The following is a 13367-nucleotide window of genomic DNA, read 5'->3' as shown; positions in this document are numbered from 1 at the left end:
GAACGGGCCATCACAATTAATAATAATCTATCCAAAGAGGTCTGGTCTGGAGCTGAGGTCAGCTGCTCTGTCATTGGCTAGGCATTTTGACCGTTCTACCTGTGCTCCGATCGTTTCTTTTATTTTTTATACATAAAGCAAATTGCATGGCTCATGCTCCTTGAGAATTCACTATATCATGACATCAAAGAGGATATAACATTTTTACTTTTTTTTTTATAGATTCACTAAATTCAATCATTCTACTTTCATCGTTAAACATGTATTTTTTTTTATTACAGTAATTCTACATAAATATAACATAACATTAACGATATGAATCTACAAACGTTAACTACTATTTTTTTTGTTTTTACTTTTTTAGTTCAAAACTCGTGACTGCTTGACGTGGTTTAACTTACCGATGGTTAACTAAAGTTTTTTTACGATTATTCGATGTCATATTAATTAACATATTTTATTAATTAATCTAAATAAAATATATTATTTTTTATAAAAAAAAAACTGTCAATAATAAATCACTTTTACTAGATTTTAAAAAGTAATTTTTATTTTTTTGCCTTTTGTCGGGTTCCTACTTAAATTTTTGATTCTATTGCAGTATAACTTTCACAATAACATTAGAGAAATGGAGGTATTCAATACAAGAGAGTCAAACAAGCAGGGTAGTCATAAATATTTATGTATTTATAATCTTTGCTGGAGGTTTATTGTTTATTAAAAGGTTAGTTGTATATTATGTTAAATAGTAGAGAAAATCATTGGTCTGACGTTTATTTGCGAATGCTTGAAGAAATGTGTGGACGTGTACATATACATTTTTTGTTTCAAATGTCTTCATAGCAAGCAATAGCGCGCGAAAAAATATCCGTGACAGCATTTGATGTATTTGTATATGATGACTCACTGATTTAAAATCACTTATAAAAAATGTAAAGCCAAAAAATTGTGATTAATTTATTTAATCATTTAAACGGCACGGTATTTTCTTAATCAAAATAAATGATACACACGTTATACCAAATGATGTAATTAATTGTGTGCCGTTTTGCTTGACACTACTGTAAGTTGTTTTTGATTTAATATAATATTACAATTAAAGTTTAAAAGAATGCATGTAAAAAAAATGACCAGAGGCCTTTTATTATGAATCAGCATTGGGTAGGTCGGATGGGTACGCAGATTGAGATTGCTTGGCGTGATATTGAAACTTATTATGTTATTTGCAATATCATTAAATTATTTATAAATAGATAACTTAGGATAATAATTAACTGTATGGAAGCTAATAATTAGTCTATATTTTTAAGAAACTAGGAAAACCAGTCAGACAATGCTAGCGATCATCTGAACGATAATTAATGTGCAGCAGTGCCATCTAGCGATAACAAAGTGTATACTATAAAAATCTTTTCTTGACAAAGTATAAAAAAATATGCAAACCTTCATGTTGATCGGGCAAACGATGTCTAAGTCCATTAATTTCAAACAAATATACTTAGCAACGGTTTTATTCATATGATTTACTGACTGATTATCTAAACTATAATACATAGAGAATCAATTTTATGACTTAGACAAAATTATTGCTCTGAAAATAAATAAATATTAACTACACTTATATTAATACTAGCTAAACCTGGGGCCATACCCGCGCGAAATTTATAAAACACATACTTCCGACCCCCGTTTTACCCCATTAGAGGTGGAATTTCATAAAATCCGTTCTTATGCGGATGTCTACACCTATAGGTACTCTACCAGTCAAATATCAAGTCTGTAGGTGATCCAGTTTCTGAGATTTCGTGATTAATCAGTGAGTGGTATTTCGGTTTTTTGTATATACATATTTGCGCCGATGAAACCGCATCGCAGTAGTCCTAGTTATTAATATGAACACTGTATACAATGTTATGTGTAAAATTATATTTCATTCGTTTTAAAGTACATTTAAAAAAACATAAAACTGTTGCAAATTATTATTCGATAAAAACAACTGTTAAAATAGGCTTGTAAAATGTTCTGTGTGTGAAGCTACCTCATATTTAAATGTATAGTATAGGATATCACTATGTAACTAACTCCAATTAATAATTTGCTACGATATATAATATATCTATAGAACTGATAGGAATAAACGTCTAAAGTTCAATGCGCTAAAAACGCTACCAAAACTTGATATACCAGTTCGACGACTGTCATGCGAGATCTAGACGTCTAACTAATTTCGTATCTGATGTAAGATTACAGATATATCCGCAACCTCAATTTATTATTCACGTAACGTAAAGGAGTTTGATGGTAAGTAGGTTGTAATATGCAATAAAGAATCGTAACTATGTTAAGATAGTCTAGTCCGAGATCTAGACTATTAAATGTTTTTGTTATTTTATATATTAAAATATTTTTTTACACATTTTTTTTATATGTGATAAAGTGACTTTAAAATATTTTTTATTTAGATAAAAGTGTTGTAGTATTCACTTCAAATTTGAAAGTGTATGTAATGCGTCCGTTTTTTTAAATCTAGATTTCATTATGTATAGAGAGAATAGAGATTGCACCTGTGTTGGTGTGCACACTTATGCACAGGCGGTTTTCCAGCCATTGCCCGTCCTAAAATTTATTGCGTTCTATAAGCCAAGTTCAAAAAAGAAGCGGATTAGTACAAACTCTCGAAAACGGAGTAGGTTTTCTAGTTGTCTGAAAGATGTTTCCCGGATGACAGCCTTAGTAACTTAAACTTTATGTTCAGGGTAGACAGTTTTGACAAAGGGTAGACATGACACTTGTTAATTGGTTCGTAGTACAAGACGTTCGTTATTATATTTTCCTCGAAGTTATCTTCTTATTTTAGCTTGATTAAGTCAATAGTATTAACAAAATACAGATTTATCATTTTCAAAATCTATATTTTGTTTATACTTACAAATCGACACAGAAAAAATACAGTGCCAAGTATTATTACGCCTTCTGAATTAGCTAAACGTATTCCATTTTTCTTATGTTCGTTTATAAAGATGTTTGTGAAGAGAACTTTGGAACGGTGGTCTTAACGCTGTTTAGATTCGATGAATTTTCTTTTTTGACTCCTTGATTAAAACCTATTTGTGTGATTTTTTCACGCCAATACGGACCAAACTTATTCTTTTAAGATTTTACAAATCTATCAAATGAAAAGAAAGAAAATGAAAAGTTGGCAATGATAACTGTGGCATTAATTAAACTTGTCTGGATCAATTACGTATTACGCCATTAGTGGTAATTGCTGTCATACCGGACATACAACTTTTACAGCAAATTATTCTACCAATACCAAAACGTATTTGCTGGGACATGAAAATAAAGAAGTAAATCGTTAATTTAGTTCCATGCTGAGATTTACTGGAAATGTCTTCGTGTAAGATTACTACGTCTTTGAATAGTTTTCTGCGTGACCAGTAACATTAGTCGTAGTCCTTCCACTAATCTCATACATAAATCTCTTTCCATCCCATAATATTATCATATCATTCGCCAGAGTTCGTCAAAATTTACAATCATACAGAGTTACTCTTACATTTGTAAGGATTATATTTTTTGTGACAATATTATTCTTGATTACTGATCTGAGATATCAATATCTTTATAAATGTTATCCGCAATACAAATAAATACAATGGAAAAACCACGTGGCGTGTTAACTTGCAAATTCTTATTTCTTTGTTTATATAATAAAATTTGAAACATGTCGTGCATCGGGATTCTGGAGACGGTTGGTATCGACGTCAGTGAGTGTCGCTCGTTTAACTGGTTTAGCAACCTTCTTGCAGCACGCCGAAAGAAATATGTATGTGTTTTTGTCTGATATTCGAACTTATTATACAATTTACCACATTTTTGTTTTATTTTTATGTAGCAAGCGTATATAGTTACAAATGTGTGACAAAATATTAATACAACATTCCATTTCATGTTTACGTAGGCCTATACTTAATAAGTACTGTTTCATTCCTTGACGTCACGAATTTAATTTTTAATTCGCTAATAAGTTGAAAACAATATAATTATCGAATAATTGGTTCATGCCTACTGAAGAACTTGGCTCGTTTCGAAATGTCAACCAATTGTAAGTTTTTGCTTTATATAACTTTTGTAAATTTGTTTCGTTGGAAATAAAAAATAATACCATAGCATATTCGAATTTCTTTAAGAATTCTCGTTATGGCTTGCATTAAACTTGTTTTGGTTACATCATTTTTAAAATCTTGACATACAGTGATATTTTGTACGTTGCTACGTGAGTTGCAAAAGCAAAATGTCATTTTTAAACGTTTTTTTTTCTTAAACAATAGTGTTGATGTATCTTTACATACATATAATAAAACTGGAGTGCCTGTTTGTAATATTAAAATAACCGCTTTTTACTAAATACTTATTTATGTATACACGGTAGGTACATATACCAAAATAACATTTTTTAAATTTTTGTCTGTCTGTTAGACAAAAGAAGTTACTTAGGCTAAAACAATAACTTTTTTTGTTACCTTCAAATGCGCATGAAGTCGCGGTCACAGCTAGTATAAAATATATTCGTCTATTTCAGAGATAGTCTTTTCCATTTATTTTTATAAGTTTTGCTTTGTAATTGTAAATATGCTTAAAAATTAAGTATAAATCTCCTAATTTCGTAATGGGTATGTGATCAACAATGTTGTTTCATTTACTTGTTCAAATTCAGTTCTCATATATATGTAAGTATTCCCTTGACTTAGCACGGTTGCAATTTATCAACAAAGAAAATGAGAAGCAATGTTAGCAATTGAACATTACATAGTTATTTATTGTATATTTATATCCCATAGTTATTTATTATATATAATATCCCATAAATGAGAAAAAAAAACTAGTTTTTGACTAATTTGTAATAGATACAATAGTTATTATGACTCGTGGTCCTTTCTTTTAAGACGTAAATTTTTTTAGTTCGTTGTTTTGATGTATCACCAGGTTTACCCAACGTTAGCAGTGTAATCGTTAAATGATTTTTTTGGATAAAAAAGCGCCATGGTACAGGCGTTTTGAATAATATATTTATAAATATTCTACCTCGTTTATTAGTTTAAAAAAAATATGAAAGCGTATAGTTAAATCGCATCAAAATCCTTTACGTGGCTTAAAAAAAATTGGCGAAAATACAGACAGAAACAGAAAACGACTTTCTGCGAGCTTAGATTCTGAGCGTGTAATTATGTGTGACTCAAGACATTTGTTATAGGCGCTATTTATCGGTAGTCAATAATGCTAGGTTGGTTCTAGTTTTCAACGTATTATTTAAGTTAGATGCTCAGTGACATAGAATGTAGAATCGCAATCATTATGAATATTACAAACTTTAACGATCAATATTGTATTATTATTTTTTTATTTTAATTTAACGGCTTAAAATAGGTTATACCTATTGGTAGTCAATATTGCCTGCTAGGTACCAGTTCTCAGTAACAGTTTGGTGATTCACAATAAAATATTCACGGCGTGTATTTAGGTATACATTTGCATGTTTTTTTTATTCGGAATCATGTCTTGCCCGAGCCTTCGAAAACGTGTTACTAGTCAGCTTTTTAAACTTATGAGGATAATAAGTTTTATAATAATAATTTCATGTCATCGTACCTAATTGAGGTTTTCCTGATATTTGGAAATGGGACTTCACGAAATGCGTAATGTTAATTATTATTAATTAACTATTATAATTAAGAAATAATTTTATTATAGTAATTGTATGTACATTATACAGTAATGTACAACTAAATAGTCAATTATATAATGTATCTTTAATAATAATGATTATATAGTTAACTATTGAGCTTTTAGGTACCTACGATGACGAATTAAGATGAAAGACCTTTATGTCTTGGTATGAAGATGAACTCTGTCGTGCAGTGCTTGGACGTTGTTGGTGCCAATAACCTTTATGAGAGCCGAGATGGCCCAGTGGTTAGAACGCGTACATGTTAACCGATGATTTCGGGTTCAACCCAGGCAGACACCACTTTTCATGTGCTTAATTTGTGTTTATAATTCATCTCGTGCTCGGCGGTTAAGGAAAATATCGTGAGGAAACCTGCATGTGTCTAATTTCACCGAAATTCTGCCACATGTGTATTTCACCAACCCGCATTGGAGCAGCGTGGTGGAATATGCTCCAAACCTTCTCCTCAAAGGGAGAGGAGTCCTTAGACCAGCAGTGAGAAATTTACAGGCTATTAATGTAATGTAAAATGTAACTTACTTCTTTCTTAATACTATACAACCTATTCAATTATTATTAATATATTAATGAAAAATATGTATATATATATATATATTTGACTGGATGTTTATGGTTTAAATTAGGATATATGTAAATTTTTAAAATATATTATCATTAATAAATAGTATATATCTAAACTCATCTTGGCAACCCGTATTTCAAATATCCTCTACATAATTAGTATGATCGTAGTTACATATTCAAATTAAGCGTATCTGAATGATGTTAACGGTTTTTTTATATCTTGTTGCAGAAAGCTCGGACTCGAGCTGGTGCCTCGTCGCGGCGCTGAAGCCGTTGACCCGGAGGATATAAGCTTAGTCGAGCTTTATAGAGTACACGCCGAGAGTGCTGAACGAGCTGCAGCAGTAAGCAACTCATTATTGCTATTTTAATGATATCCATCTTACTATATAAATACAAAATAGTTTGTCTTCTTCTAACGAATGTCAAATAATATACCAGAAAGAGAGAACACGATTCATAACTCTTCACTCTTATACCATAGACGTAAAATTTGTTTAACGAAAGATTAATTAAAAATGTATACGAAGTTGCCGCCTGACAACGTTGACTTATCTTGTTTAAATAGTATTTGAGACTAACGGTTTCAAAACTTGATTTGTCACGATTTGTTTTTCTTAAAATTTCTCGTCAAATTATTGATTTATAATTGATAGATATACGACTATTCTATTTGATATGGAACTTGTAATAATATCTTAAAGGAAATCTTATCCCGAGAATCTTTCTATTATTTGCTTGATATGTTTTATGGTTTGTAGACATTTTTAAATAATATGTACAGATACTTATTTTAAAACTAACTTTAAAATAAGTATATGGGAAACAGTTGGGGTTTTCTTGAGTCATATTAATTTTTATTTGTGACCTCATAAGCTGACCATATTTTATACTCATCAAGCGAATCCCCGCGGGTGATGCCACTTACATGCAAATGACGAAATCTTTATTTGATTTGTGTAGCTTATTTACATACTTATAAAGCACCGCTCTCAGTTTTTAGTTATAAATAAAATATTTTATACAACACTGCTGGTGTAACTGATGATATTATTAATATTTAGAATGACAGATGAGATAAGATAATAATTCATTGTTATTTAGTTAATAATATTATGAAACCGCTTGCTCAAAACATCGCCTCAAATCGGTACAATGTTTTAAATTAAACAATAGAGTTGATATTACCCGGCTTGTCTATGACTTAAACTATGTATTATGGTTTTTTTGTCTTTGGTACTGAAAAATTTAATCAAAATTTTTGATATTATTTTTTTAAGGAAACCAAACATCGTATATTACATATGTCTATACACTTCATATTGAATATAAAACAAATTAGACTTTAAATACGTGAATGTATAATTATATAGATGAGGTATTTCGTACTTTTATCATTATCAATATGGGTGGGTTCTCATGGTTTTATATTTATTTTATAAATAAGATTATCGTTACGAAAGAGAACGAGAAACTCGTGCGCGTGGCAGAAGTAAAACATTTTCTTGTCAAAATCGTTTTACTAAAAGGTTTCGATCATGAATGGTTACTCTCACTACGTCCAAATTTTTTTTTTTTTATGGCATTTGTTGGCGGACGAGCATATGGGCCACCTGATGGTAAGTGGTCACCACTGCCCATAGACAAAGGCGCTGTAAGAAATATTAACCATTCCTTACATCACCTATGCGCCACCAACCTTGGGAACTAAGATGTTAAGTTACTTGTGCGTGTGATTACACTGGCTCACTCACCCTTCTAACCGGAACACAACAATACAGTGTACTGTTATTTGGCGGTAGAATATCTGATGAGTGGGTGGTACCTACCCAGACGGGCTTGCACAAAGCCCTACCACCAAGTAAAATTTTACAATTAAATTTACATATTCGAAAATTTCACATATATGTTGCATTAAAAATGTCGAGCTCGTTTTCGAGCCATTGACTCACTTAGTAATAAATCAGTCATTTTAAATAAATCGTAACTTAACTGTATGTCTTTGTATGCGTAATTGACAATATCCTTTTACATTGACGCGGCAAATCTTGCGCATACACAGCGTTAAGCCTTTTATAGATCTCTGCTTGTTAGAGACCTGTTAGGGATGTAATCGCTCATATTTCTTATTAGTATAACACGCGCTTGTATGCACGATAATGCATCAACAATATACGTAGATGTTTTAAATGTAAACTATGGGGAAGAAATTGAATTAAATATCGAAATATTTTATTGGTACAGCTGTGCGATTCTGTGAAAATCTCACTCGTGAAATATTGACACACGCCATTTTCATACGTTTATCCTATAAATTTGATAATTCTTATAGTCTATGTCGTGTATAACATTCTGACATTTTAAGTGTTCTGCGGTGACTATCGAGTTTCTTGTTACAGAATAGCATAACATCTTAGTCCTAGTTTTGAATAACATTGTTAGTATTCTCAAATATTTTTAGGGTTCTAAGGTTTTAAAGTAAAAAGAAAAAGGAAGGTGTGTGTATTACGTAAAAGCGTGAGAAGTTCTACTTCTTCGGCGTTATTAAGTTAGTAGTAGTAGTTAATAGTTTTTAATAAATAAAGCTCTTACACACTTTTTAAATTTCATATATACATATCTATGTTTCCAATGGCAGTTTGTGTAAAGATAATGATTTAAATATTTCGATTTCATAAAACTCTGCTATTGTCTTATTTTGGGTTACAAATTATATTTCGCACTACAGAGTTCAACATTATTCCAAAAACACTAGTCCAGTTAACTACTTATTTATTATTTAATTTTGCTCCCAAAATTCCAGTATATTTATAGCCGACATTCAAAACGCTCAATTAAAACGCTTTTTTATGAATCTGTAATGAATACCATTATTATATTATGATATAGAAATTATATAATATTATGATATACAAATAAGAATTAAAAATTGTTACTGTAATAATGACCGCGTGGAATAGTAGCTACGTAAGAATGCTAGCAGAATTTCTCTGGGCAAAAAAAATAACCAGCCGTGTCACTAGAGGTTTTAAAGCAAGGTAGGTAGGTATTCTATTATGATTATTTTTAATCTCGACCAACTTTGTTGATCATAATTCGAAGTCAAAGTTGTATTTTTTTATCTCGTCACTGGAAAAGACGATGCCGTAAAACCATAATAGTCGAGCATACAAAGATTTTACTTATAATTTTTATTTTTATGTGTTTTCAGTGGCGTGGAACCTTGCGTCGCGCTGGTGGTTCAGGGAGCAGCTTCAATTCCGGCACACTCACCAACAATTCAAACATAACGGCTACCCCAGTTCAGTCGCACTATCTGATATGCAGTATGCGCGACTTTGGTCATACAGCTGGGGGTGATGAGGCGGAATTATTGTTGTGGCTCCACGACGCGAGAAGAGCTCAGCCCTTGTCAGAAAGATTTAGAGTGCGGATCGCGAGAGATGGCTTTTCCAACTATGTAGACAGGCTGCACGCAAATAGCACACTCTTTGCAGTAAGTGTTTAATACAATAATTGTGTTCTAAGTGTAATGTCCTAGCTTTACCGTGAGGGGGGGGGTCTTTTTATTTGTCAACTCTTGGTTATTCGTTTTATTTTTACTGTGGTTATTAGCAGTATAAGGCCCTGTATACATACTGTGGCGACCGAATTTTTTAATACAATATATTGAAAGACATCCCGTGTTAAATAAATCATTCACGATCAAATATATATTTAGATCGAAATATTATGTTTTAGATTTTACATATATTTTTTTAAAACATACAAGTAATAATATCTTGAGATTCATGTTTCTATTAAAGGTTGCAATGTAACGTGCAATTTGCAGAATAGCTGTAATATCTTGCAACATAATTGCTTAGAATCTCCGTCTATGATTATCATAGTATTATCTGTACGATTGTGTTGGAATAGTATTGGTAACTGTAAATAGGATTTGTATTTCGAACTTATCGTTATGTATAAAAATAGTTTTATTAATAATATTATTATAATGCTTAGTTGGTGCTTAAAGCTTTTAACAAGTCACTCATCACGTATTCTACCACCAACAGCACCTATACTCGTATTGTTGTGTTCCGGTTTGGAGGTGAGTTAGCCAGTGTAACTATAGGCACCAGGGATGTAATATAGTAATTCTCATATTTGGTGGTTTATTGGTGTTGTAAGGAATGGTTCATATATAGTCTATCAGCGAGGGAAGCGTGTTGGCACGTACGCAATTTTACTTGGCATCTTATATTAGATACAAGATTATAAGCATATATCAATATACGATTACGACTTCTCCTGTGCTGTGGAATTTTACAACTTGTAAATAAAAACACATGAATACGTCGCATCGTATGTGTAGTGGCCCTAGACTTATTTCGTCATCAACAAGCGGATAACATTTATATTTCAATTTGAATATGCACTGATAAATATTGCTGCGACACCAATTTTGTATTATCTTTCAAATTAAATATGATCTATCACATCGCATTAAATTCAATTATATTAATTTACGGTATTCCCGTCAATTTTTATTTATTTAATATTTATATTGATTTTCCGCTTTAGTTAAGGCAAGGGTACATAGCTAAAAGTGAAGTCTTGTAACGATATTATTAAGAAAACCATATTCAATGCGCATACATATGATAAATAAAAAAAACTGCTTGGCGGTAGAATATATGATGAGTGGATGGTACCCACCCAGACGGGTAAGTTGCACATAAACCACCAAGTAAACATATGTTACATAACAATATTATTTCAGGACCTTTCCAGTACTGATCTATCTCGTGAGCTGTGGCTCGTGGCGTGGGTTATCCGTGTGGGGCGATGGGCGGGAGCAGGAGGTAGTGGGACGGGTGAAAGACGAGGCCCTGTGGCTAGAAGACCCCTCGGGGCCGGGGTGTTACCACTGTCGGAATTCCTTAGACAGCCTGAACCGCAAACTATCGAAAAAGAGTACACATTCAAGGTAAATGGATCTTAGTTGTTTCAATAGATGTCTGAATTATTTCATTCAATGCAATTCAATTCAGTATTCAATACGTAAATCTTAAAGAAATTATAAGATTTTCTTACATTGATCAAATTATTGTGTTAAATCAAACATGATACATGTGTGATATCAATAGTGTAGTATTAGTTCCTCAAAAATTGTTTTTATATTCTTCAGGTGTATCAATGTGAAGAGAAGGATTTCCACCAGTTACATGATATGCTCATTAGGAAGCAGACTAACAAGTGCAATATTTTACCTGGTCAACCAAATTATGGTAAATTTTCAACGAACTAATATTCAAGCTAGAGATTCCTTGAAGGCCTTATGATTGTATTAAAAATATTTTTTCAGGTATAGTGGTAGCTCTTAGACTAATAACAAACAATGGCAGTATCGCTGAAGCGGTTGCATCTGGTGCTACGGTGACAGCTAAACGGGGATTCCCTGACGTCATAATGCCGGGCGATGTCCGCAACGACCTGTACCTCACACTGGAGAGAGCGGAGTTTGAGAGAGGCGGTAAAAGTACGGCGAAGAACGTCCTCGCCACTGTCAGCGTTCATGACAGCACTGGACAAGTTATCAACGTAAGTTTGACGAAGTCTGTATTTATATAAAATTTTGTTATTTTATATAAAAATAATAGTTTAAACAAATTAAATAAAATAATTAAACAACACATAGCCTAATCAACCATACAGCGTTTACGTCAGACTAGTCTATATTTTGAAATTAATAAAAAAAAGGAAGTCTTCTTCTTTTTTGTCTGTATTGACGCAGTCTCTTCGATAATTCTAAATCTAATTCGTATTTTTATTGAATATGCTTATACGTCAAGGTATTCTTCTATATTTATAGAAAAGTGCGACGAATAAATTTGAAAAAAATAGTCAAAAAGCGTTTTGTTGTTTCCAAAAACTACATCCTTGATCAAGGTAAATAAAGTATAGCAAAATATTAATTGGATTATAGGATTGCGTGTGGGGTGCTAGTGGAGTCGGGGCCACATCTTACGAGTCGCTGGTGCTGTACCACAACAACGGGCCCGCGTGGGGGGAGCAGCTGCGCCTCACGGTGCCGCTGGAGACCTTCACACACGCGCACGTGCGCATCGAGTACAGGCACTGCTCCAGTGAGTGCACACGACTTATAAAAACATATACAATATTATTTTCTTAGATTTTATATATATTCGAAATTTTTGTATCAGACGACATCATGAAAAACTGCTAGATGCCGCTAATTGTCTCTGCGTTCGTTGAATGACTATATTCTTTAGGAGATTGCTCCGACCATTTTTTGTATGGATCCTATTAATTATAATATAATGTATTTGTTTTAATAATTTTTATAATGTTTAAATGTCTGTCTGTGTTTTTATACATTGATGTTTGTAATATTTATTTTAGTGGAAAATGTGCGGAAAACTTGCGTATCTCTCAGATCAGTTCAAACCAATTATTCTATTGTAAATGCTAACTATGATTTCTAAGATGTGTGTAAGTCTATACGCACTGACTGACATACTATTTGAACTACAGAAAACACAATAAAATGTATTTAGTAAAAGCTTTATACAGAAGTACTATTAAATAACACATAGAATTATTATTTTTTACACTCTATAGTGGGATTGAGGTGATTGTTTCTTTCAGTCGAAAACGATTGTGTGCTTTAAAAAATCTAATGAAATAAAAGAAGCATTTAAACTGCTGCTGCAAAATTTAATATGATTGTCAAGGAAAATTCATGGATCTCATCACATGGTTCACATGGATGTTAGTTAGCATACCTTGAGAGTGACTATTACATTTTTTGTAAAAAATGTTTTTGAATTTCAAGTTGTAAACGGTTATGAAGATTTTCAAAAAGTCCTGAGTTCCTTTCGCTGGTTATTCTCAGAGCAGAGTATTTCTCGTTTCCAAACCGGTGGTAGTTTTATTTTGACTATATTTTGATAGTCGAGTATAGTAACGGCTCCACATTGAATAAACGTTTTGGTAATGTTTAGTGCATGTGTAGCTCAGTAACGTGCGTGTGCGTGTGCGTGTT

At 32.2% G+C, this 13367-nt stretch overlaps 1 protein-coding gene across 1 annotated transcript in view; it reads left to right on the top strand.

The window, feature by feature from the left end:
* Spg (sponge) overlaps positions 1-13367 on the top strand; it is a 49578-nt gene that overhangs the window by 23634 nt on the left and 12577 nt on the right. The window contains exons 5-10 of the mRNA XM_026630574.2: positions 6546-6660; positions 9528-9812; positions 11082-11288; positions 11490-11589; positions 11667-11902; positions 12288-12447. Of these exons, the coding sequence (XP_026486359.1) occupies positions 6546-6660; positions 9528-9812; positions 11082-11288; positions 11490-11589; positions 11667-11902; positions 12288-12447 (1103 nt within the window). The remainder of the gene's footprint in view (positions 1-6545; positions 6661-9527; positions 9813-11081; positions 11289-11489; positions 11590-11666; positions 11903-12287; positions 12448-13367) is intronic.

Source organism: Vanessa tameamea, chromosome 6 (assembly GCF_037043105.1).
Source record: "Vanessa tameamea isolate UH-Manoa-2023 chromosome 6, ilVanTame1 primary haplotype, whole genome shotgun sequence".
Classification (NCBI taxonomy): domain Eukaryota; kingdom Metazoa; phylum Arthropoda; class Insecta; order Lepidoptera; family Nymphalidae; genus Vanessa; species Vanessa tameamea.
The sequence above is the reverse complement of the archived record's forward strand: the minus strand, read 5'-3'. Positions and strand labels throughout refer to the sequence as shown.